We start from the raw sequence: 27,461 nt of genomic DNA on the forward strand, positions 1-27,461 counted from the left end.
TATTCAATTAAGGGCCAATTTTTCAATAGACAGTTAAATAGTCATTTAGTACTTATTCCTAAGGATAGAGAAAAAATCAATTTTTCAACAAGCAGATATAGCTTATTCCTTAGAATAAAACTATTCAGAGACGAGTATAAATTATTCTAAGGAATAAACTCAACAAAAATATTGTGTCAGTTGTCAAAGCTGTTTTGAAATAATTTTGAAAAAAGTACAGTGGAACACAAGAAAACAAAAACAATCATGAATAAAAATGACGTTTAATTTTAAATTTTTTTGAATTTGACAATTTATTTTTGTTATTCTGTAGAATAAATTATTCTTGATTGAAAAACTCAATGTTTTTATCTGATTGTTTATGAGCCTAATATTTATTCGTCGAACAGTTAACTGACTGTTTATTAGACGATTGAAAAATTGGCTCTAAAAACAAAAAAACTGATTTTTTCTTCTCATTTTTTCATCTAATAATTTAATTTCAAATTCATAGGTACCTACTTTAAACCACAAGAGCAAGTACCTAACTATCATATCACTATAATGCATGCAAGACTTTTTTCAAACTTTAATTAAAACAAAGAGATTCAATGAACTTATTGACTGTCACTCAACAAAATAAATTGAAGACTTGTTTTCAACTAATTAAACGTTTCTTATTAAATTATTGCACTCTTGCTTCTTATTAAATTCTCCACTTAAAATATTAAAAATTTGAATGCGTTTTGGTGATCTTCTTTAACAATATTTCTTAATTAATTCTCAAGTTCAATGTTGATCATCAAGAACTGTCGTTTTTTGTATCAACTAAAAATGATCAAAAAATTACCGCAAATAAAAACAAAGAGAACTATTTTTTTAAGAGTAAAAGTTCTTTAACTATTTAAAAAGAAAGTTCTTGATATTAACATTTTTTTTTTCTCTGCTAATGAAATGTACCTCAATAAAATTGCTTATCCATTTATCAAAAAAATAAAATTATTATCATTAAATCATTATTTTCCAATTAAAGTCTCTTGATTGTACCTACAATAACACCGCCCGCGACAATAAGTTATATCCATAAAATCCACCTTATCCATATAATACACTTGAGAAAAACGACAATATATTATTGCTAGTTTGTTGTTGCTAATAGGCTATCAAGTCCCTTAAGCCTTTATCCAAAATTAAATTAAACCAACTAACCTATATAAAAAAATTTTAAGATAAAGACAAATAAAATTCTTAGATTAAATCAGCCGATCGATTGATGACGGCGATCGGTCAATTTATTCGAAGGTTCACCATTCTGGCGGCGGCGGTATATAAATTACAAGTTTGCTAGGATCGCCCGATCAAACATAATTGTTTCGCTTGGTGAATCGCACGCCTTCTGTAAAAAAAATAAGTAGTGCTCCCCAATCGAACAATCCCATCATACTATCGATCGCAAACATTGTTCTTAGCGTTAAACAAATATTTGAAAGATACTTTTTTTTATCTGTAAACCACACGATTGAGAAGCAACTTTCATCACTGATCTTGCAGAAGCAGGCAGATAGATTCATTCAATCAGTCTGCAACATCAAACTTGGGGGTTCTCAACATCGAACTACTACAACAATCTAGCACCACAACATATCAACGATCGAGCAACCACATCGTCACGATCATCATCATCATTAGAGGCTCTTTTGTGCCGCCCTGATTGCCTCAAGATTGTTGGTTGGAGCATTTAGTCATGTCTGACATCTAGAGACCTTTGGAGATTGCTCCTCAAATATTTACTCTCAGATACATTATTGTGAAGAAAAAGATACTTGCTTCTTAGGTCGCAGCGCGAGTGCGGGCTATAATATTTTGTGTGCGTGAGGATCGAAGTGGGGAAAAAGAAAAAATACATAAAACAAAAAAGAGTAAAGTGAAAATTAAGTGCATCAGTGAAGTTGAAAAGGAATTTGATTTTTGGTGCGCATAAGGGCCCGTTCTAGATACACGAGGTGTGTACGGTTTAGATACTTTTAGCTCGAGGCTTTTTGGATACCAAAACAACAAAAACACTCAAAGTAAGTTCTTCTTTTTACATTCAAGGTAGAAAAAAAATGACATAAAAATGCAATGACAACTGTGCACTGACGACACGACAATAGAATTCAGGAAGTATATCTTCTAGATGCGCGCTACAATCGTGTGTTAGATATAGCAGTCTTTTCCAAAAGGTTATTGACTTCTTCGTTTTATTGGTGCAAGAGGAGGAATGATGGGACTGTCGAGAACCTGTCTTTCACAAAAGACACAGGAAGAAGAACAAATGGAACTTATTACTGTCTTGATATTTTTTTTGTCTTTTTGTACCTTCACGAAAAAAATATACAACTTCTGTCTGTCTGTCAGCAGTCTTGCCTGTCTTGCAAGGTAAATTGTGAGTTTGTTTGGATAGATTTTTTATATTAATTTCGACAGAATAAAAGTGCGCGTTAATTGGCTTATACCAGACACAATCCTCTTAATGTAAACACACATTCATTTTCATTCTGGCCTGATCTTAATTTTAAACTTTTTTTTTTTTGAATTTCTTAAATTTTCATTTTTCAATTTTTGTTTTCATTTTTGCACTTTTTTTTTTTTGAATTTTGCAAAAATGAATCGGAACGAATGCACTTGTGTGCGCTTTAAAAATAGAAAATTAAGATGAATTGCATAAATATACTAAAGATTTTTAGTTTATTTTTGTTTATTTTTTTTTTCTATTTAAAATGAGGATGATGCATCACCCTGTTGCACTAAGAAGCACAGAGTTTTTGTATGCATTTATCAGTATGTCGCGGGTAGAGCAACAAATTTGCAAGTGAGGGAAAATTGACGAATAAATTTATTTGAATTTAGGTCGAAGACGGAGAGGAGACAGGGTGGATGATGGGTTTGGTACAATTTATATACTTGCAACTTTACAGACGTTTTATTTTTCTAGAAACTATATTCATGTGGGGTTATTCAGATGAGTATTATGCGATGGGGTTATATTAATTTTTGTTTTTAATTTTTTTTTTTCTGTAAGATCCTCGTCTTATCTTTAAGATGAACTTAATTTTTACTATTTTTTTTTTTTGTTTATTTGTTGGATTGCAATAGTTGCAGAGTAGAGATAAGAGTGAAAAACAACCACAAGACTGCTCATATTATTTATGATTATCAGAATTTTGAACAGATGAATTCTAGGAAAATATGTACCTAATATGAAACATGGATGTGTTGAAATTTATGTTGGCGTCAGTCAAAATGGTTTAATGTTGGAGGAAGATTAATAGGTTGACGCTTGAAGGAAATGTGGGGTTTGTTGTAAAACAAAGTTGTTGGTTTAACGCGTAACAAATAGGCCTTCATAAAAATGAAAAATTTATGATTACTAGGTACCTACATATGTACATATTTTTATGATGACTAAGTTCTTCGCGATTTAATCAATTTTTGTTTTTTTTTTTTTGAGTTATTTTCCATTAAAATGAATACATTTTTTTTTAGGTAACTATTTTTCTGATTAAAACTTTACGTGTGGCTATCCTTATGTTAAATGATATAAATGAATGATTCACAGTTTACCTACCAGATCGAATAAAAGTTATGGTTCAAAATATTTTTCGAAGTCTAATCAGGGCAGTGATAGTGGAAAAAAAAAATAATTTTATACGTACCTACCTGCAATATTTTAATAAAGAATACAATAACATTTTAAGTACTGCTTTTAATGATGTTTCTATATTTATGAGATCAAAAAATAGACAAATGCGTTACTTTGTTAAAAAATTAGAGTCTTATTTATAAAATTATTTTATTAATCTTTCCAAACACGGCAATTTTAAGCAATGTTAATAACGTAAGTCCCCATAAAATTTAATATCAGATAAATCAATAAAAAAATAGATATTCTTAAAAGTTTATATCACTGTGTTACAAATAATTAACTCATACCAACTTTAGTTTACCTAAAAATGGAGAGCAAAAAATTACTTCATACTGGGGTTAGAATATTCAACTTAGCCCTGATTTTTCAATCGTCAGTTAGACTATCAGCAAAATAAATGTCAATATAAAAAAAAAAAAATATTCCTAGGAATAAGCCCTAACTGAGGTTTATCTGACTATTGAAAAATTGGCCCTTATAATAATAAATCGGAACGCTAAGCTTAGACATTTTTTTAAGTAATTCAGAAGCTCAAACATTCAATATAGTTGGTAAAGCTATAAAAAGTGTAGACAAAAAGTAACGCAGGAGTACCTTGTCTTAGCACCAGAGTAACTTCTTACCTTCATACAATTTGTACTTTCAAATCCAGAATGTATTAATAGTACAGTAAAATAAGGCGAAAAAACTTTCGTTTTTGGCATTCTATAACTTAGCTCAAAAGTCTAGAAAAATTTCATGTCAGCAAGTTCAAGGTCAAACCACTAAATTAAGGTTTTCTAAATAAGCAATAATAGACAATCGTATTATATAACCATATGATACATACAGGGTGTCCGGTAGAAAATGGGTAAGCCGAAAATGGCTTATAGGTGCACTTTTGACTGTTCTGAAACCGAATAGAAAAAGTTTCTATAGCAACCAGTTTAGAAAATATTAGCTCTTGCGTTTTCTTTAACCACAACCACGAATAAATGAATTTTATAAATTTCTTATTTTTATAATTTTCTACAATAATTGGCTCACTGCATACGAAGTTAAAAGTTTTTATAACTGTTGCATCTTTTCTTTAAAAAAAATTTTGAAATTTGTTTTTCGATGCAAAAACACCTGTGGTATAAAAAAAATCCATAGGAACGAAGGTGGCCAACTTTTTTAAAAATATGCGCGTCCAAAGGGGATTGAAGAATGGCAAAAGTTTTTATCAAATCTAAAGTTACTAGGAAGTTATTGGTACCAAAGTGCAAAAAAATCCTACTAATTTAATAAATTATTTTAACTGTAAAATCTTTAGTTTTTCACATTGCTGCCACAAATGCATGGATTCCATCAGTTTTACAAAATGTCATACAACTGGTTGCAATAGAAACTTTTTCTATTCGGTTTCAGAACAGTCAAAAGTGCACCTATCAGCCATTTCAGGCTTATCCATTTTCTATACCGGACACCCTGTATACATACATGCTTTCAAGGTGTTTTTTAATGCTGATTCTCCAAAAACCTTAAAATCAAGGCAATCTTACATTAAGAATGTACAAAAGTTTTTTGGTTTTTCAAAAAATTTGTTTATTTTCGGTGCAAAATTTTCAACACAAAAAAAAGCAGAGAAAACGAGGTTTGAAAATCACTCTCAATAGAATAAATAAATGAAAAATTGTTCGACATGGCTGTATTGAAGTGTTAATATTTCGAGATCTGCGCCTTGTCCTTTTGAAATAAAGGTCTCTAAAGAATTGTGATAAGATTACTGTACGAATATAAACAAAAAATTACCAAAGTTTTGTTGAAAAATTTGGAAAAAAGTCAAAAAAGTTTCCACGTTTGATTAAAAAAAAAACGAAAAAAATTCCATATAGCTACCTTTAAACTTAAACTTAAAACTCTTATTACATGAGAATGCCGCAACCAATTTTTATGTTTATGACCTTAAAATGTAGCTTAGATTATAGAAATTGTTTTCTGTTTTTTTTTTTCAAAAAAAAATTTTACACCCTTATACCAATGTACGAAACATACCTACTTAAAATACCAAACATACGAAACGTATCAAATACATGAAATATACGAAATGTACGAAACACACGAAGCATGCGAAAGTAACGAAACATGCGAAACACCCGAAAAATGCGAAACATACGAATGTAACGAGTAACGATATTATTGATGCGGTTACTAGTATCAAAAGTAACGTATACATGCGGGTACTCATTTTGTCGTTACTTTTACAGCCCTATTTCATAGAGTAAGCAAATTAGGTTGTTAAACCGTTGAACGACCTTTTTCTAAATTTACTTTTGTTTACTTACTCGAATTGGAAATTTCTTAAAGTCTTGAAAAGTATAGTTTTTAAATTGAATTTTGTCTGACATATAATTTTTTGTACACCTCTTAGATTTGTTACATTTTCTAGCACTATTAGCGTATTTGTAAAATGGTTCTTTTGACACTACCTAGACGCCTGAAAACTATTAGACACACATACATGATTTTAGGCTTTAAATTACTATAAATTGTATATGCTTTAAGGCCATTATCAGTCTTCTATTAGCAAGAAATTGTGGTTGATACTACTAAAAACAATACGTAGACAATAGAACGTTCGTCTAAGTCAAGCAAATTCTAAAAAATTTAATGTTTTTCGTTACTTTTTAATTTTTGTACAGTAAATTTATTTTAGGACTTCTTGTTTATATTAACAAAAATGCCCCAAACATTATGCGATTTTGATTTATTATCTTCTACATAAATAATTGCACATTTTTCTGTTTCAGAAAAGTTTGGAAAACGCATGAATTTATTTTGTTTATTGATCTTGAATGGAAAAACTTGAGAATAATCTTCTAAGAGTCTATTTTTCTTAATATTTCAAACAGGCACAAAACTTCGTGACTTTATTGAGTTTAACTAAAAACTGATTTGTACTCGCACAAAAAATTACTCATCTGAGAAATTATAATAATAGTTTTTATCGATTATTTTTTTTTTTGCCTTGCTTCTTTTTTTTTATATCGCGCGAACTTCAAAAGTTTATTCATCCACACTTCAATGAGTCATTTGTCGCCCATCCGATATGTTATATATTTTTTTTTTTTTAATTTTAAAAATAAGTAGGAAAAAAAAACTCTCTTAAGGAAGAGCAATTGTGATAAAGTATAGGAGCTATCGGTCGTTTGCAAAATATATGCGTGCATGAATGCCATTTATTTCCTGCGATCGATAAAAACAATTAATAGAATAATCGATATAGCAATATCTACTCGTATAATAGCTATAGAGCGATGTTGGTTGTAAAGATTGTGAAATTTTAATTTTAATTACTTCGTTTTTTTTTGTTGTAATTAATTTATTTCTCTGTATTATCTTTCTTTGAGTTTTTTTTTTTTTGGTCAGATATCTACTTATGTCGCGAGTCGCGACGGACGTTTTTATATCGAATGTATGATTCCTTTCAATATACATTGGCAATGAGTCCATATATAACATGATGTCGATATTTTTAGTGAATTATGGCTTTGGTAGCAATAAAATGACAATAAAAACGTTAACACGATGATTTGAAGATAATTTTTAAGAAGGAGCTATATAAAGTCGTTAGCTGATAAAAAATATTTTAATTTATGTATACAAAAAATCTTCCAGAACAAAATTAAATGTAGATATGTTAAAGTTAATGTTTTACATACAAGTACCTGCTCATTTGATTATTATGTTACTATGTAAGCAAATTAGGTAGATACTTATCTTTAGATAAAAAACATTTCCAAAACAAACTTAATTTTGGGGCCACTATAAAAAGTCAAAATTTTTATTGAAAAGCGGAATAAATTTTAAAAATGTTCTCTATACATATGGGTCAAAATCATGGAGGTGGAAAATTTGATGTCCAGGCATTTTTTTAAATCAAAATAACATTTATTTAAAGTTTTTTTTTCTTATTTACCAATTAAAATAGTAGGCACGCATATACGAATATTTCGGTTAGAAAAGTTTAAATTTCTTTTTTATTCCATTTTATATACCCAAAAACAGCGTTCCCGGACATGTCCATAACTCAAAAACTGATATTCAAATGACTTAACAACACATTAAAGTCAATTATTTTTAAGTATTTCTTTTCTAAATACTACATATAAACAATACTTTTTATAAATTGGTACATCTCTTACAAAAAAATTAAGTTTTTGTTTTTTTTTATACATTAATAAAAGTTGTCCCAAGAAAAATGACGCATAAAAGCAACATTTCTTAATGTATTAATATTTTAATCATCTAACTTACTTAGATTTATCATTCCACGCTTATTTTTATGGATAAATATATAAAATATATGTAAGAAGCTAGTTTTAGTTTCATTTTTAAGTAGCGTACATCAATTAACCGTCATTCCGGGAACGCTTGTTTTGGGGTATAGTTAGATTGAAATTTTAATTTTTTGGTGATATTATGATCGAAAATCGAGGCCACTGCAATATAATCTCAAAAATATTTCGTTTAACTTTGTGACATAAAAAATAAAAATAAATTAAGGTCAAAACGTCATTTCCGGGAACGTCATTTCCGGGAACGCTCTTAGAATCTGAATAAATAATGTAGTCTAGCACTCATAATTTTGCATTTTTTGGGTATTTTTACTTAGTAGTCTATCTAAGTATGGCTGTAATATACACTTTTATCAAAAAAGTTACAAGAAAACAAAAGAAAAAATTACTTATGGCCTAAGTGTTTCGGACGTGCATAAAAGCATTTTTTTTTGTAGAAATCGGTCTCTGTCCCAAGAAATAAAGTTATATTTCATTTATTTATGACCTACTACCTTAATATAGTAGTATATCATTCACATTGATACTATTTCTAGACCCCTAAAGTCGTTTTGAAGAGATTACCATCATTTCCGAGAACGTTTTTCTAGTACCTACTAATTTTTTGGGGTTTTGCGGTAAATTGAAAAATATACACTTTTGTGCTCTGCCCGTTCATGAACCGACAAATTATGGCTAAAGCGAACATTTGAGCATGAAATTTTTATCATAAAACAAAGTTGATTTTTTAAGAATTCGGTCATCGAAATTTCCTACCTCCATGATTTTGACCCATATAAAGATTTTAAAATTTTTGAACTTGCAGCTACAAATAGTCATGAGTTTTACACTATTTTTGTTTTTTCGTCAATTTCTAACTGGGTTTCCAGAGTTTCATTTTTTTTCATTTAAATTTTTTTTGTAAAGTATATTGAAAAATCATGAATTTAAGTCAATATTTTTTCTGAGAGATATCACACAATGTTGTTTGCGAGAAAAAATATTAAACTTTCGTTTATTTTATGGAGCGGGGGCTCCATAACACTTTACCAAATGTGCATATTCAGGGGATGATAAGTGATTAATAATTTTTCATATTTAAATAATATGTAATTAGAGATGATTTTGAGCCCTATAAATGACATGACACACCAACATTCTTACGACTTTGACGTCATTTTATGTGTGCCTCTTTTTAATTTTAAACAAAAATAATGATGTCAACAATTTTTTTCCATAGTTACATATAAAAAAACTATCTTATCCCCTTGTTTTTTGACTTGTCCCATAAATTCTATCAAATTGAAATCAATATTTTCATAATACGAGCAATTTTATACAGGGTGTCCCAAAAGTTAACGTCGAAACGAAAACGGTAGATATAGTAGGTGGTGACAGTTATCAGAAAAATAATAAAAAAAATCGCAGCCATATATTTTGGGAGTTATGGGCATTTGAAAAAAAGTCGAAAAAATGGTCACCCTGTGACGGTTTTTTATGTGCCGTGACTACAAATCTTAAATTTTCTCATTTTTTTCTTTTGTTACGGAACCTTGAATAACCCTGCTATCAAATGCATTCAAAAATTTTAACTCAGCTGCCTCAGTTTTAAAGAGAATATTATTTTTTTACCCAACTTTGTACTAAAAAATTTTACATGACTCTAATTCAATGAGCCGTAGTGTAAAAAAAATGCACTACGATGTTTCGGCAAGTTGCCTTAAAAGTTGGTGTGTTCAATTCTCTTTTCAAAATGGTATAACATTATCGGGAATATTTCATAAATAACCGAGATAAAATTTTTTTTTTTAAGAAATCCGACTTTTGTTTAGGTAATTTTTCCATATTATTTAAGTTTTTGTATTCTGAAAGGTTCTGAAAGGGTACATAACTTGAATAATATGGAAAATTTACCTCATAAAAAAGTCGGATTTCTTAAGAAAAAAAAATTTATCTCGGTTATTTATGAAATATTCCCAACAATGTTATACCATTTTGAAAAGAAAATTGAACACACCAACTTTTAAGGCAACTTGCCGAAACATCGTAGTGCATTTTTTTTTACACTACGGCTCATTGAATTAGAGTCATGTAAAATTTTTTAGTACAAAGTTGGGTAAAAAAATAATATTCTCTTTAAAACTGAGGCAGCTGAGTTAAAATTTTTGAATGCATTTGATAGCAGGGTTATTCAAGGTTCCGTAACAAAAGAAAAAAATGAGAAAATTTAAGATTTGTAGTCACGGCACATAAAAAACCGTCACAGGGTGACCATTTTTTCGACTTTTTTTCAAATGCCCATAACTCCCAAAATATATGGCTGCGATTTTTTTTATTATTTTTCTGATAACTGTCACCACCTACTAAATCTACCGTTTTCGTTTCGACGTTAACTTTTGGGACACCCTGTATACAAAGCATCATAAATATAATTTTAATAATATTAACTTTTTTATAGTTGGAAATAAATAAAACACGTCACTTTTTTTTTTATAGTGAATTCATAAAAATATTAGATCAAAATACTTATCTGCATTTAAAATTTGACATTTTTTGTGTCTGCAATCATGAAACTTTGAGCCGCTACAAAAAACACATAAATCGATTTAAACTCAATGGGGGGTAATTTTCTTTTATCAGATTATCTAAAATATTCACATTATTTTATTTTTTTTTTTAATGATTATTTTCTTTGTCAGTTTTGTAAATAACAGAAATAAAATTTCAATTTAAAAAATATTTATGTTTAGATACTCATAATAGAGATTATATAATAAAAAATTTGTTGTTTCAATAGCGTTTATCAGAATGACAAAACACAAAATGCAATTATAAAATTTTCAATGAAAAACAAATTTTTATTATTATATTTTAAATGCTTTTTATCCATTTATTGTAAAACTCTTCATCACACGTGTGTAAGTTTGATGTTGTGTATTGTTTTTTTTTTTCTGTGTTAGTATATGTGACCCATTAAATTAGATATGAATAATATCTATAAAATTATTGTTAATTTTAAGATAATTAGGCTCTTCATGGTAATTATATGGATCATATAAAATACAAACAAAAAAAAAAAAACTTTGATAAGGATTTGGGGAGTGGGAATGGAAAAAATAAATTATTTAACCTTGTACTTATAAATATCTATCAGTCAAGAGAGTAATAAAATTATTTACATTTTATCATAATATCTTAACCTTTGATTCTTGAAATCAGATAAATGAATTTTAGGCAAACTAAAATGTTCAACATCATTCGCGACCTTTTGTTTTTTGTATTCAGGTAAAAAACATTAAAAAAAAACAGTTTTTCTTCAAAATTTTCGAAATCTTTCACCTTCGAATACATTTTTCAAAAAACAAATCAAAACAACCAATCCCATACAAATTTCTAGGTTATGTTTACACATAAACAAACTTTTATTTTATATCCCTTCTGGAGATCATTTAATTAACAAGGTCAATGATATCCAAAAATAGCATCCCTTACAACCTTGCTTTCAAAGGGACAGAAGAGAAATGAGTGGTGTTGGGAAAAACCTTTGTCAATATAAATAAACATACCGCCAATGAAACATGTGTGCTTTCAAAAACAAAAAACAAAAAAAAAAAACAAAATCATACAGAAGCAAGAAAACTAACAAGAAGTATTTTTAGAATTTATCATATTTTAAATTCTAGTTTTTGTTTTGTTTTTGTACTTACAGATTTGTTTTTTTATTAAATGAAAATAGATTTTATTTTTAAAGATTTTTGTGTAGTTCATTGTTTAAAATACTGTGACACAAATAAAAAATCAGGCCTACACGGTTGAATTAAATGGCGAATAAAGGTATTTTGTTTTTTATGTTTAGTTTTTCGCAATATTATTTTTTTTATACGTATCCTCTTTATGATATGCATAGGTGTTGACATGGTTTTAGTATTTTACATTTTCAGATATAATTTTAATTTTATAGGTATCTAACTTTAGAAAAAAATCTTGAAGTGCATAGTTTGCATGCTAGACGTTGAGCATGCGAATGTTTTCATAATCGTTCATACAAAAATTGAGATATTTGAGCTTGTTGTTGTTGATTTCAAAAAATTGACTGTTGGAACAATAACACTTTAGACAAAAAATTGGCAAAAAAAGATTTCGTAGATTCGAAAGATCTCTGGTAACTGTGTGGTCCGTGTAAAACAGTGCCATTTTCGAACTTTTTTCAGCTTATAGGTTAAAAATAGTAAATGTTCCATATTATGGAAAAGTCATTAGAAACTAGTTAAAGACTTAAAAACGATAAACAACATATAGCTGTGTTTAAAACTTCTTGATATAATTAATTTTAAATTTAAATGCATCGAAAGTGTGTAAGAAATTTTTAAAATTTTAATAGTTGTTTTATAGTTAAAGAGATCTTCTAGAGTAATGGTACTAAAATGTAAAAAAAATGATTCTCTTATGCATGTTTAGTATCGACTTGTTTGATATGTTTTTTAATATCGATATTTGTTGATACACGTAGTTTTTAATACAACCTTTGGAAATAGGCCTTTTTCAAAACAAAAATTCTTAGTTTTTAATATTGCAATTTTATTACACAAATTTTTAATAATTTTTTTTATTAATTTCAAATATAAATAAAATTAAAATGTATTAGTTTCAAATACAAAACATTAAAATGTAATCAAAAATATTGAAATATAAGGAAATTTTTATTAAAAACTAATTCCTTTAGGTACACCTAAATTATAACTTAATCTGGTTAAGAATTGAAATTAAATACTCGTTTTCTTTTTTTAACACATGAAAAATAAATTTTAATAAAATTGTATTAAAAACGTAAACAAAAATTTAAGCCATTTTAAAACAGAAATACATTTTTTTGTGCCTTAGGGTTATCGCTACCTGAAAAAGTACCTATATAAAACTATTTTATTTCAGAAAAATGCATTTGGTAACATTTTTTCTGATAAAAAAATAAAAAATCTGAATTTGCACTATTTTAAAGGCGTTTTGTATTTTTTCGAAGTAAAATGTATAAAATACTGACAAAATTTGATCGGCAATAAGATTTCACTTCTCATAGTTTTTGAAAAAAAATAATAATAATAAAAAAAATAAAAGAGATAGATACTAACACGGTTGCCACTGGTGAAAAAAAAGTCCTACCAAATTTCCCCAGAAATCCTACCAAATTATACAAAAACCTACCAAATCTCGCATTTTTGTTTTTAACTGATAAAATGATTCAAAATTCGAAAACCAGTAACTACATTTAAAGTATATACATTAAACTATAAAGGCCACTTTTTGCTAGAATTGCAGAGTATAAAAATGAAGCAAAACGAAGAAAAAATTTTTTTTTTTAAATTATAATGTAGCAAAACGAAGAAAAAAAGGTTAATTTCTAGTTTTTGACAAAAAAAAAACATTACGAAGATTTTCTGATGGTCCTCAGGAAATTTCGTTGTTTTTGTCATTTCAAAAGTTTTTTTTTTAAAGCGGAGTGATTGAATAAAATTAAAAGTTTCTCTCTCCTCCAAAATGAGTTTTGGTACCACAAGGTTCATCAGTTAGAAATGCAAATTTTGGTCAATTTCTGACGTTATTTGGATGAACTTATAATCGAAGTTTTGAAGCTACATTATTTTTTCTTATACTAATGCATTGAAATTGCAACTTTTAGAAACAGATTTTGTAATCTATAAGAATGAAATTAAATAAATGTAATTGACGGACTTGAGAATAAAGCGTTTAATAGTCATTCTAAAAACTTTAAAATAGTATTTTAAGTTGACTTGAAAAAACCTACCAAATCGAGTTTAAACCTACCAATTTGGTAGGATTCTACCAAAACGGCAACCGTGGATACTAATATCACCATTATTATATTTATAATGAGATCACTTTCAGAAATGTTCTGTTTCATTTTAAAGAAGTAAGATAGAAATACTTAAAATAACAATAAACTGCAACTTTAAATTTAGGAAAACCTCCTTGATTTTTAATAAAAAAATAATTAAATTTCAATAAATTTTGTATTAGACTAAAAAATGTATCAAAGTATTAAATTTAAATAAAATTTCGTGTTGCCTCACATGTAGATAACCCAAATTTTCGTAGAATCTACACCAAAATTGTTTAACCGTGTACAACTGTATTTACCCCAAATTCTTGTTTTCTAAAAACATACAAACTAGAACTCTGATTATCGCTAGATTTTGGTTCGCCATCGCCAATAATTTAAATTGATATTCAAAGAAGTTTCACCCATTTTTCTTATATTTTTGTTTGTGGGAAAAACCAACAATCACATGTGTAAATCTCAAGAAAAATTGAGAATTTCGTGAAAAATATATAAAAAGTCATAAAATTGTACAGACTATGTCAAAAATGAATCCCCTAGATCCTTATCCTAGAAAAAACAATAAAAACACATTTCTTTATAGTCAGTTCATCCTTCACACTTCATCTGATGCATATACATGTGCTGTGGCTGTGTGAAAAATTTAATGATTACGGAATTAACACCATGCACTTCCCCAAAATCATTCTCAACATGATTATTTCATTAGACTTTATTATGCCGGCTTAATAGGGGGGTGCTAAGACTGAGGCTCAACTTCGAAACCTTGTCCATTTAATAGCCCTCCATCAATATTTTCTCTGTTTTTCTCTATTTGACCAAAAACAACGCACAGTTCATTAGGTCATAACACTTACTTAATATACTTAAGCTATAAACCCAAGGAAAACAAAAAATAACTTAAGTTGGTGTCTTTTAAATGAGAAAAACACTTCATAGTCAAAATGCCTGTGCTAGTGCCGCGCCTTCAAGACTATGAGGCTAGTGCGAGTACAATTTTTTTTCGTCTGTAAAATAAAAATACTTTCAATATACGATTTTCGATTATGAAGTTTTCATTTTCAACGTTCACCGGCATCGGCATAGTAACGATGACGCCATCTTATTCTCTATATATGCGGCCGGATATGATGATATTGTGTGTGTGGTTGGTTGGTTGGGTGGTTTTCGTTTGAAAGCATGCGACATATGTTTTTCGATTCAACAACTTTTAATGGTTCTACAAATAACCATCTGCTAGGTCAATAAACAAAATATATAATTCAATCTGATAAATTGAAAATGAAAATAATGAAATCTCAAAGAAAATTGTAGCAAAAGCAAAACGAAAAACGAGAAATTTTTCGCACACGTTCCTTTCTTGCTTGAGTGATTGACAGAGAACTTAAAATTATGAAAGTTCGATAGAAGAAAATTTTTGTTGAGAAAATAAATACACGAGTGGGTCGCGCAAATACTTGTCAAAATAGTGAATGGGGAAATTCATGTTCTTACATAATTTTTTTTTACAATTTTCACTATTAGTGTATAGTGGAATTGGAAATGATTCAAAAATAATTTTAAGAGTTAAAGTAGGTACTTACCACATAAACTACGACGACATTTATTTAAATATTATTATTATGAGTATGAACATATTATGAACATGTTTTGGAATATTTTTTTTAATGATTTTCAATTGAAGCAGGTTTTCAACAACGTATCCCAACTATTAAAAAAATTTTGTGATGCTTGAATTTATTGAGGCATTATGTCTCCCTGTATTAAACTTGACCAGCTAATATGTTTTTCTTAGATTTTTGAATTATGATTTGATGTAATCTTCTGGATGGAAGTTCATGAATCATCTTTCGAGCCGAGATTAGGGCTGCCAGATAAAATTTTATTAATGTCGGGACAACAAGTCTTAAAAGTCGGGACAAATCGGGATAGCAAAAAAATACAAGAAATCGAAAATTAATAAAATTAAAAAGAAATAAAAATAATAGAACATGCATTTGACTTCATTTCTTACATTTTATACAAAAGTATGAACCAATTTGGTAAAAATTTAATTTTTTTTTTATAAAAAAGGGGAAAGCAATACAAAACATGCTGCGAATGTTCTATAGAAAAAAAATTGAACTTGAAATCTGAACTGACCTCATTTGCGAAACTATCTCATTTGAGCTCTAGTGAAAACAGGCTATAAGGAAATGTCTAATGTAATTCATTTGTTTTTGTAGGTATACCAGTCACTTTTATTTTCTTTACCAAAGTTTTCGAACGAAAACGGATTGTCGGGACAAAATCGGGACATTTTGTAAATCGGGACAGATATCGGGACAGGGTCAAAAAATCGGGACTGTCCCATATACTTGATATGTTCTGAAATGTATCAAGCCATGAAGTTCAAGCTTGCAAACTATCACCTTTAAGAGAAGGCATGTTCGATAGACGTGGTTAAAAAACCAAACCGATCTCAGGAAGAAAGGTCTTAATCTTAATACAAGCTTTTGATGAATTGTTTTTTACATTCCAACATTCAGTGATAAAAATAAATATTTGACAAACATTAAATCACAAATTTGAAAAAAATTAAACAAGAAAAGTTAAAAAGTAATATGCCACTCGCAAAATAAAAATCTCAAAAATAGAAATTAGGCTTTGAAATCATGTCTGCAGGCTTTTCCAACGCCAAAAAATCTGCTTAAGGTATCTCTGGGTGAATGGTTTTTTAGATGTTGCAATTCATATCAGCTTTCTTGCTCCAAAACTATGCTTGAGAGAGGAAAACACGTGCAGTATTGTATCGCTGCAGACCAAGGCTGTGCCAAATATTAAATGAGATTTTAAAACTAACCTATCCCACATAATCTTAGAATGCAAACGCCTTTCTGTATCAAGGCCTCGAGCACCGAGCGTATTTTTAACAAGATTCTCTTTTTGACGTTCTACAATGTAACGCAACGCACGGGTTACACATTTCTAAAAAATAATTCTACAGAAAAGTATACAAATCTCAACGCGTTGTTGAACATGCTTTCTGTGCCATGAGGACTTTAAAGTTCAATCAGCATTCAAAATATCGCCATACAAATCGTTTTTAGAAAAAGTTGCTAGTGGAACATGACTTTAATAACCGATTTTGTTCGAAAGCTGGACGATCGTTATTCAAACGACATTCCTAGAATGTTTTGTTCCTGTTTCAGAGGTATAGTTTAGTCAGTATATACATTTGGAAATGCAAAATGACCGAGAAAGCTAAATTTTGGATATGTTGTAGGGGATGCTTAAAAAGCTTAACTTGAAGTTTTCGACCAAGATTTCCTTTGAGCTTTTTCCGCAATAACTTTTTTGACAATAACTCAGCTATCCTTCGAGATACCAAAATTTTACAAGGAGCTTTTTTGTAGCTTTTACCATGTTCTACAATTCATGCATACACATTTTTTGCGTATCATGTACCGTTTTCGAGATATCGATCAAAAAAGTCAAAAATATACGATGTGCGATTTGTTTTTTGACATTATCTATTTTTTGGTGATGAATATCCAAAAAAATATTAAAATCAAATTTGTAGACCCTGTTCAGACCGCCCGCAAAGTCGTTTGGTCCGCACCCAACGTCAAGCAAGCCGCTCATTCGGTTGTGAAAAAAAAAACAATCATTCGTGTTTTTTTTAATGTCAAAAAAAAAAAATATGAAATTGTAGGTCTGAACAGGGTCTACAAATTTGTAAAGTTTTCGTATCTTGAAGGATAGCCGAGTTATTGTCAAAAAGTTATTGCGGAAAAAGCTCATAGGAAATCTTAGTACTCCAACTTTATGTTTTTTTCACTTATTGAGGAAGCTCCAAAGCAGTTGTGCTGTGGAAGAATGATAACAGCTTTGAAATTTGTAGATCAGATTTTTTTCAAATTGCACATAAGTTGGGCTCTTCATTACTTTTCTGTCATCGAATATTCCATGATAAATTGTTGATCCCTCAATTATTTGAACTTTTCAATGCTGACATCATAAATTTCAAACTGCAATCCTTTAATTTCAACTTGTAACTCCCTTTTCTAAACGACACAGCTCAGAATAATGACTTTAATTAAAACCATAATAATTCTTCTTTCCGTTAAATGTTAAAAAAAAAGAAGATGACCAATGCAACCAAATGGCCAGTTTTTAATAAGATTAAACTATTAAAACATTCCCAAAAGGATGAAAAACTCTAAAAATAAACAGTCTTTTATATCCTTTTTCTATCTCTTTTTTTCCATATCTCTTGCTTGCATACATTGCATTTTATTTAATAGTCCAATTTAATTTTTGTGAAAAGTTTATGTTTCAACTCAAAGCGAAATATGTCGCGTCACGACTTAACTTTTTTCCAAAAAAAGGATTCACATCCAAATTTATTTACTCAATGGGGGCTAGTAAAAATTTTGTTATAAATCCCACGACCATCCAAAAGGATAATGTGACTTTCAATTTGTAGGTATGCTACGACAACATTTGACTAAAAAGAGAGATGTGAAATAAACGAATTCTTCTTCCAGTGGAGAGCAATAAACTCTTAATATCAAGTTGATGTCCGTTGTGTATATACAAAGACCGGCGTCGTATATTTATTTATATGAAAAACAAAAGAAAAGAAAATAGCTTTTAACGATATTTTATTACCCTTAAGACCAACAAAGGATATTTTTTATTTTATCTTTCTATCTTATCCTTTTTTTTCTTTTCTTTTTTTTTTGTTGCAGATGAAATCCAAGTATGAGAATCTGAAAATCATCTATAACCGCAATAAATTTGGTTGGTATTGGGCGCCAGTTTTTGTGAGCTTCTGGTTTGTGTTATTCTACGTGACCGTTATACCATGCTTCGAATATGCGCCAGAACCTTTACTGATAAAGGATGAGGCCAGTAATCCGGAAAGATTTATTGGCGAACGGGCTGAAAATAACCTGTTGAATTTAACCAAAATGGGACCGAGAGTTGTGGGCAGTGCAGCCAATGAACAGGGTGCTGTGCAATTTTTCTTAAATGAAGTGGATAAGATACGAGAATCAGCGAGGAATGATATCTTTGAAATTGAATCAGATGTACAGATTGGATCGGGGAATTATATACTTTGGGAAATGGTCAATATGTATCAGAGTATACAAAATGTAATTGTTAAAGTTTCGAGGCTGGATTCGAATAAAACGTCGTGTTTGCTATTGAATAGTCATTATGATTCGGTTCCAGAGAGTTCTGGTAGGTTCTAAAAGACTTTTTTTTAAACCTATTTGAAGGATATAAATGAATTTGTCTTTTGTTATTTTAGGAGCTGGTGATGCAGGTGCTATGATTGTGATTCTGTTGGAAGTCCTGCGAGTGATAACCAAGAATGACACTCCACTAGATCATTGCTTGTTGTTCCTTTTCAATGGCGCCGAGGAGAATCCTCTTCAAGGATCTCACAACTTTATTACAAATCATAAATGGGCAAAGGATGCTAGAGCAGTGATCAACTTGGATTCAGCTGGCAGTGGTGGTCGAGAGTTACTTTTTCAATCTGGACCGGATCATCCTTGGATCTTGAATGTTTGTGTTTATTTATTTAAACTTTTTTGACTTTGATAAGTTATTTATTTTTTTATATTTTAGTATTATGGAAAACATGTAGTTCATCCATTTGGAACGACAATTGCTGAAGAACTTTTCCAACACAACTTCATTCCGTCCGATACTGATTTTAGAATTTTCCGTGATTTTGGAAAAATTCCTGGTAAGTCTATTTTGTTTGTTATCTGTAATTTTGTTTAGAAATCTTTCTTCTATAGAGATAAAATTACTTGCGTCCAGATCTAATTAAATGCGTTAAGAATTAAAACAGCACTTTTTTCACCAACTTTAATAAATTATTTTACTAAAATTAACTTAATTTGATAAAATTTGAAGCCAGAAATTAGCTTGGAGATCTTTTTTTTAAGCAGACTTTCGTGCTTCTCTCGGAATATGTTTTAAATTGTATAGAAACGCATAATAAGTTTGCAATTTCTTTAGAACTATCGTAACTGTAACATTTTTATAAAGTAAAAAAAAAAACTTAAATGAACATAAAAAATATAGGTTTTGGTTTTATGTCGGTAGATTAAATAAATCATTTCTTGTTACATGCTGTTACGAAACTTAATTTTTTAAGTTGAAGATAATCGTGTATGTTCTAATTTTTCCTCTGTCGCAACTAAATGCTTAATTTTGTTGGAGCAAACGGTTGGTTGACAGAATTTGTCTTACCAAAATTGAAAATTCGATTGGTTATAAGAGAAAGTCGTTAGAAGACTTTAAGAAAATTGGTGTTTTCAGTTCTGTAAGTCTAGCAAACATCTTTTGAATGTTCTAACTTTTTGTAGGCATTGTAGAAATATGATTGAAGCGTCATATTAAAGGTGAAATAATAAGCTTTCAGACGATATAAAATTTATTTTAGGTTGTCATACAAAAAAATTGATTTAATTGTGTTAAAAAAAAGATTGATTTTTTGGTTTTATTTTTTTGATGAAAACTGATTGGGTTCAAAAAATTCTTATGTTCAAAGAATTTGTAAAAAAATTAAACATTAAAAAGGTTTAATTTTTTTCAAGAAAAATGACTCTTTAAGGTTTCACTTGTACACATGATTTTTTTTTACACGGAATTTTTTTGAAACTTTGGTTTTAGGTGTTTAGTGGAGTAACTAAAGCAAAATATTAGGGAACCCGGCGAACAGCTCTGATTTTGACGATTTTTTTTTCAAACGTAGGTAATTAAAAATACTTTAAAGTCTATAGATTAAAAATTACCGATGTTGCCGTATTGTTTTTTAAGATTAAAATTTATTTTTTTTTGAACAAAACCATTTTTTTGCTTAAATTTCATAAAACAAATAATAGCAAAAGATTCTCTAGGTAATTTAAGGAAAAAAAATATAAGGGAGTAAGGGACAATCTTTCATCGTTTAAGCGATAAATGCAATTTTCTAACATTCTGACCTCGAACACAAAAGAATTATTTTGAAAACAACGGCAACATATACAATATTTTAAAATACATTTTTAAAAAGCCAGAAGCTTATTCTTATCTCTAAAATTTAAATCCACTAAATTTAATTAAGAGTTTTTGAAAAAATGGTCCTCAACTCATGTTATTAAAAAAATTTAAAATGACTTTTTTCCAAACTTTTTCTAATAAAATATAAATTTATTTAAAAAAAATTTTGGCCATAAATATTATCAGTTGAATTCCGAAGCAGAAAATATATATCACACTTTTGAAAAAAAAAAATTAAAAATTACTTCAATTTCAATGGTTTTTTTTTTTTTGATAAAAACTGAATTTTTGCATTGAAATAATAAATTTTCTCAAAGAATTTGGTAAATAAGAACTTTAAATTTTTGCTATTTAACTTTCAACAGTAAGGGTTATTAAATGAATGAAAAATAATTTTATTTTTAGATGTTGAACTTTAAAAAAAGTAAGTAAAATTTTTTTTCAAAACTTTTATTAAAAAAAGTTCTTCGAAAATGAATTACTTTTTATTTTTTTTTCATAAACCGTAATACATATTGACATTTTCTTTTATAATTTCAAATCATAATAAATGCGGCCAAAAATATTTGAAAATAAATGCATTTTATATTACGAAAAAGTTTAAAAAACGACATGTTAAAATTTTTTCAATAATTTTTTTTTTCAAAAATCTGAGTTCAGTTACCATTCTTTCGAAAGCCCTTAATTCAATTAACTAAATTTTAATTAATATTGTAGGTGTTGCCTAGGCTTCTATTGTCTGAATTTCCTAGACAATCTTTTGGCATCAATTATTTTATGAAATTAAAGAAAAATTTTTGAAAAAAATATTTTTTTGTTCACAAATTAAAAAACTATTAAATTTAAAAAATTAAAACGGCAACACCGGCAATTTTTATTCCATAGACTTTAAAGTATTTTTACTTACCGACGTTTGAAAAAAAAGATCATCAAAATCTAAGCTGTTCGGCCGGGTTCTCTAATATTGCCAATATTTGAGCTTTAGTTACTCTACTAGTTGTTGAAATGGGATAAAAATTATATTTCCAAAAATTATTTATAAGTAGATATTTTTTTTTAGAACAACCAAGGTTTTTAAACTTCTTTTTAAAAATTCCTATCCAAGTATTCAGATTTTGTATCTAAAATCGTCGAAAAGTAAAGTTTACTAGATTCGGTGCACTTTTCACATTCACGTAGCTTTCTTAGAAGTGATTTTGGTAATGGACATCACCCTATCAAGAACAACATTGAAACAGTTGTTTTACAGTTACTTTACAGTAAAACGTAGTAATTTTGCTACTATTTGTCACTTCTGCTGTGTATTTTTGGGTCTATTTTGTCAAGGTAGTTGTGCCAGCCTCATCGAATTATACTGTTGAAATGTCTATTAGGTACAACTTATTTATATATTTGAGAATAACACTTTCTTCACTTCAAGAATAATTTTTTTTTTAGCCTTTTATATAATATTTTTAATTATCAACTAATGTTTTTAAAGGTCTTGATATGGCACATGTTGTAAATGGCTACGTATACCACACCAAATTTGACAAGTTCAATTTAGTCCCAAGATTCACCTATCAACTTACTGGCGATAATGTCTTAGAACTTACCAAAGCTCTTGGTAATGCACCTGAACTTGATGATCCGTCGGTAAGTAAAAAAAAAACTATACTAAAAAGTTTATTTTGTTATAATTTTTAAATTTATTTTAAAGAAACATGCAGTTGGTCACACTGTATTCTTCGATTTCTTAAATTGGATATTAATTTACTACTCCGAAAGTACTGGAATGATTTTAAATATTTGTGCATGTGTTGCAGCATTGATTAGTATCTTTCTTTATGTCTGGCTTTTGCCCAAACACATGGGACTTAGACGATCACGAACTTTTATACATTTTGCAATAATTTTTGGAATTCAACTGCTATCAGTTATTTTGGCAACTGGTTTAACGATTGGTTTGGGAATCCTTCTTGATTCTGTAGGATTCCCATTATCGTGGTATACTAAAAATTGGATGCTTTTTGGATTGTATTTCTGTCCAATGTTCTTCTTTTTGGGAATTCTACCAGCAATCTATTTGCAGAAGACAAAAGAGGTTTGTCAGAATTCAAATTTTTCGAATCATTTTTAAGATCAAATTTAATTTCAGTATGGAATTCCATTGGGAATAGCAGTCCAATTGTTCATGCATGCACATTGTTTGATTTTGGTCCTTGTCACTATTCCAATGATCTGTTTTGAAATTCGATCAGCTTTCTTGTTGATGATATGCATACTTTTCTACACAATTTCGGTAGTCATCAATCTCGCAACATGTCTTCATAGGAAAAGTAAATATAGCTTTCTTCTTTTTTAATGTTTTTTGAATTGATTTGATTTTTATTTTCAGCATTCTTGTGGTTAATTGCTCATTTATTGTGCCAGATCATTCCATTCCTTTTCTACACTTCAAATTGCTATTCATTCTTTAAAGCTTTCATACCAATGCAAGGACGTGATGGAGCCGATACCGATCCAGAATTGCTGATGAGTGGTTTTATAGCAATAATGAGTTTGTTAATCGCAGGTTTTTTGGTTCCAATTTTATTCGTTTTCCGGAAGACAAAAACTATTCTTTCACTTTTTGCCTTGGTTTGTGTTGTATTCATCATTCTTGCTTGCACACCAGTAGGTTTTCCCTATGAAGCCAAAACATCACCACAAAGATACTATGCTGTGGTAAGAAAGATTTTTCAGTGCGATAAAGGTTTTTAAAAGCTAAGTGGTCAATGTTTCTTTTTAGAATACTTTAAGAAGGTTTTATAATTCTGATATGACAATGAGAAGAGAAGACTCTGGATTTTATATTGTACCTGTCGATCGAAAACCTGACTCTCTTGATGGTAAGTTTAACTTAATCAGCTAAATTTCGTACCATTTTTTGTTAATAGAAACTTACTTTTAAAGTTGTAAGTTGTTGTCAGATTTTTAAAACTTTTAAAAGCTAATTTGAGAATTTGAGTAACAAATTTTAAATTTTTTAAAATTTATGCCAGTAAGTAGAAAATATGCTCAGTTTTTATATAAATTTAAAACAAATGCAAGATCTTTTACCGGTCACATACTACTACAAAGTTTATGATAAAAGCTTAATTTTGAAGCTATACAAAGTTTTGAGTACTAAGCCCCGGTTTTTTCACACTCGATTATCTTTTAATCAAGGATTTTTGTATGGAATAATCCTTGGTTAAAAGATAATCGAGTGTCAACAAACCGGCCCTAAAGCTTTTCTTTGAAAAGCTATGAAATAAAAATTTGACCTTTACTAAATTTATTGGAAAATTATCGTTACTTTGAAATAGTCAAAAATTGGAAATAATTTCAAAATAACAATACCTACTCATTGAAGCTTTGAGCTTTCATAAGTAATATCATGAAACTAAGAGAGAAAAAACTAAATTTTGGTGTCATCAAAGCTGAGCAAAGTTGTTTCTTTTTCAATTGAGATAAAGGATAAATACAAAAAAATAACCTATGCTAACTCGGGGAAAATGGCAGAACATCATTAACTCTGTATAGAATGAAAATAATGTTTAGTTTCTACTTCACTCACTCCAATGGTTGGAAAATCATTCTTATCACATCTTCTTCTTTTATATATATTAAAGTTTGGTTTTGTGTACGTTCGCTAACCGGCCACACCGGCTGACTTATTTTCTTAATTTTTTTTTAAATCAAAGATGCATAAGAGGAGAAGGTTTAAGGCAAAACAAATTTAAGATTTTATAGGGTAAATAGGGGTAACACGACATTGAAAAAAGAGGCTATTTTCTAAACGGTAAGTCATAAAGCGTTGAATTTTTTTTTACATGATAGACACATTTATTCAAATTTATTAAAAAAAAGTATTGAAAAAATTAAAAAAAATTTCACAACCAAGTTGTGAAGGTTTTTTTTTGCAGTCATGGACCTTCGACAAAAGACTAATTACAGGTACGCAAAATTTTGCACAGAAATTTGAGTTACACCATTAGAAAGATATAAAAAAAAAATAGGGGTCTAATACTGATTTTTTTCATAGGCTCTGTATTTTGAAATACAAATTTTTGAAAAACAACTAATTTTTAGGGACATTTTTGAGTAGTCTTTTATTTTTTTTTGGAATTTTTAAAAGTCTGCAAAAAATCTCAAACTTATAGGAAATATAGGTTTTAATCATGCGCATGCATGAGTATTTTGCAAAGGCCACTTTTGCTAAAAGTTTAAAAGTGAACATTTTTAAACTCATTTTATGAACTTTTCAAGTTTTGATCTGAAAAGTTTTCATTTGAAAATTAACTAATTACAGAGGCGAAAATTAGAAATAAATACAAGAAATGGCGGAACGAAGTCCGCCGGGTCAGCTAGTTAACTTATAAAACAAAAAATTAATTGTGAATTTTATTCCCACTTCAAATAGTTTGAACTAAAGCTGTCTTTCACCGAATAATTGAGTAACAAATTTAGGGACTTATTACAGAATCTACTTTCACTTTGAAAAAAAAAACACCCTTCATTCAAAATAAAACTTTATTACCAAATTTCAAATAAAAAAGAAACATCCTTTAACCATGATATTCTAATAGACACATTAGATTCCTGCTTCTAATCAAAAAGTAACATATTTTGGGGTCTATTTGGACCTAGGAACCTAGTACTATTTTAAGTTTAGAAAAAAAATATTTACAAAAAAAAAAAAAAACTGTGTTTTTGAACGCTTCTGTGAAAAAAACTGGTCAGTTAATAACATTAACCATTAAAAACGGGTTCAAAATAACTTACAATTACTAGACACCACTACAAAATTTGCTAACGCAGTAAATTTTCACACATAAAAACTCGATACACTTTTTTGTTAAAAAATGCTGAGTTAATTTTTTTATTCGTAGTACAGAATCAGAAGTTTAAAAATGGCTCTAGTGTAGATTTATGAAGATTGTTTTCAATTAATTTATTTTCGACACAAATATTAGAAATAAGATTTAATTTTTATCAAATCCTAATAAAGACAAATTTATTTATAAAATTTCTTGTTTCGCTTCCAGAATTTTTCTTAAACTCGAATCTCACTAAAGCTTCTGATGAAGATTGTGCAACAGAGGTGGTTTGTGGTTTTCCAATCTATAACTCTAGATGGTTAGGATGGAAGTAAGTAACTAAAAAATTCTTTCAACAAAAGTTTTAATTTTGTGAATTTATCTTTTTTTTTAGAAATCAAAGTTTCTGGATACCTGGGCCAAGTCCTCAACCTATTGGCATACCATCGATGCGTATCATCTCAAAGGAAGCCGTTTCAGCGACCAATATTAAATTCCAAATTGAAGTATCTGGCCCCGATCACATGGGACTATTCTTCCAGCCATTAGACGATGCCAAACTGGTTGACTGGTCATTTAATAAAGAACCAATAGACAAACAATTCACTCCGCCATATTTTGTATATTTCTCACATGGACTTGATCCAACACCTCTAAGGTTTATCGTGGAATTTGAGGTAAAATTAATTTTTGATTTTTTTAATTTTTTAATTTAAGTTAATTTTTTTTTTAAATTTATTTTGCAGAGATACAGTCCTGATTGGTCAGGTCCAACATTTGACTTTGCCTTAATTGGACATTTGGTGCATCATGAAATTCACTACACAGACGAATTTAGAGAATTTATAAAAAGTTTCCCCGAATGGGCATATCCAACAGCATGGACAAGTTCTTATCAAAGTTGGAGGCTGTAAATACACATATACATATAAAAATGTACACTACTTAGTTTCTTATTATTTGCCATTATTCGAGCAAACTTTAAATGTAAATTATTTATATGCTTACATTGATATAGTTTAATATATATTTTGTAATATTAGTTTTTTTTTTTTTATTTTATTATTTGTCTTAGATGTTAAAATTTTTTAATTAATTTTATTATTTCTCATAAGATTAAGATAAATAAAAATATTTTAAAATGCTTCTTTTTTGTAAATCATCTTTATTATTTGTCTTCATTTACAGAAAATGCTATTAATTTAGTGCTTCAATATTAAATTGAAAAAAATCAATTTCAAGTTTTATCTGTAGAGTGAAAATAAATTTATTTGAATTAATTTTTTTCAACAGAATCTCATTATCAAACTAACGAATGCATTCTCTCATTAAAAGATATAATGAAACTGTGTGGATAACTGATTGCATTTTAATTACTTTGGTAACTTCTACCTCACATTTTAAATAATTCCATGAATTTTTTAAATGCAAAAAGAAATCAATAGTAGGTATAGCATTTGCTGGGAAACAATATGCTTCGTTCTTGTTGATTCTCATCGATTTGAGTAACCAATTTCTATCGATGGATTTATATGATAAACTGTTTTCCTATCATTAGCATTGAATTTTGAATTGAATACGTGAGTATGTAGTGTGTAAGCAATTAGACAAATAGAAACAAATCGGGTTGATTGGAACAAAAAAATCCTATTGAAATTCTAGTGAAGGAAAAATGAGTAAGTGCTTTAGGTTGGGTTCTTTCTGAACTTTACTCCTTGTTTTGCCTCACTTAACTGTCAGTCGGTTTCTTATTAGAATGAATTAAGTTGTAAATA

The 27,461-nt window shown here is 28.8% G+C and overlaps 1 protein-coding gene across 1 annotated transcript; it reads left to right on the plus strand.

Moving 5' to 3' along the window:
• The first annotated feature begins 1,339 nt into the window (after positions 1 to 1,339).
• LOC129905278 (endoplasmic reticulum metallopeptidase 1) lies at positions 1,340 to 26,845 on the plus strand. Its single transcript, XM_055980718.1, has 12 exons — positions 1,340 to 2,048; positions 18,550 to 19,045; positions 19,116 to 19,375; positions 19,439 to 19,559; positions 22,344 to 22,498; positions 22,563 to 22,946; positions 23,001 to 23,181; positions 23,241 to 23,569; positions 23,634 to 23,733; positions 25,915 to 26,017; positions 26,081 to 26,363; positions 26,433 to 26,845. The coding sequence occupies exons 2-12, from the start codon at positions 18,550 to 18,552 to the stop codon at positions 26,598 to 26,600; spliced, it is 2,580 nt and encodes an 859-aa protein (XP_055836693.1). The 5' UTR covers positions 1,340 to 2,048; the 3' UTR covers positions 26,601 to 26,845.
• Positions 26,846 to 27,461: the final 616 nt, after the last annotated feature.

This window comes from Episyrphus balteatus, chromosome 1 (assembly GCF_945859705.1).
Source record: "Episyrphus balteatus chromosome 1, idEpiBalt1.1, whole genome shotgun sequence".
NCBI lineage: Eukaryota > Metazoa > Arthropoda > Insecta > Diptera > Syrphidae > Episyrphus > Episyrphus balteatus.

Excerpts from the sequence above, each read along its gene's own strand:
- LOC129905278 (XM_055980718.1), top strand. The coding sequence starts at position 18,550 with ATGAAATCCAAGTATGAGAATCTGAAAATCATCTATAACCGCAATAAA. Across the intron at positions 23,182-23,240 it reads AACATGTCTTCATAGGAAAA|CATTCTTGTGGTTAATTGCT; the intron begins GTAAATATAGCT and ends TTTTATTTTCAG. Across the intron at positions 23,570-23,633 it reads CACAAAGATACTATGCTGTG|AATACTTTAAGAAGGTTTTA; the intron begins GTAAGAAAGATT and ends GTTTCTTTTTAG.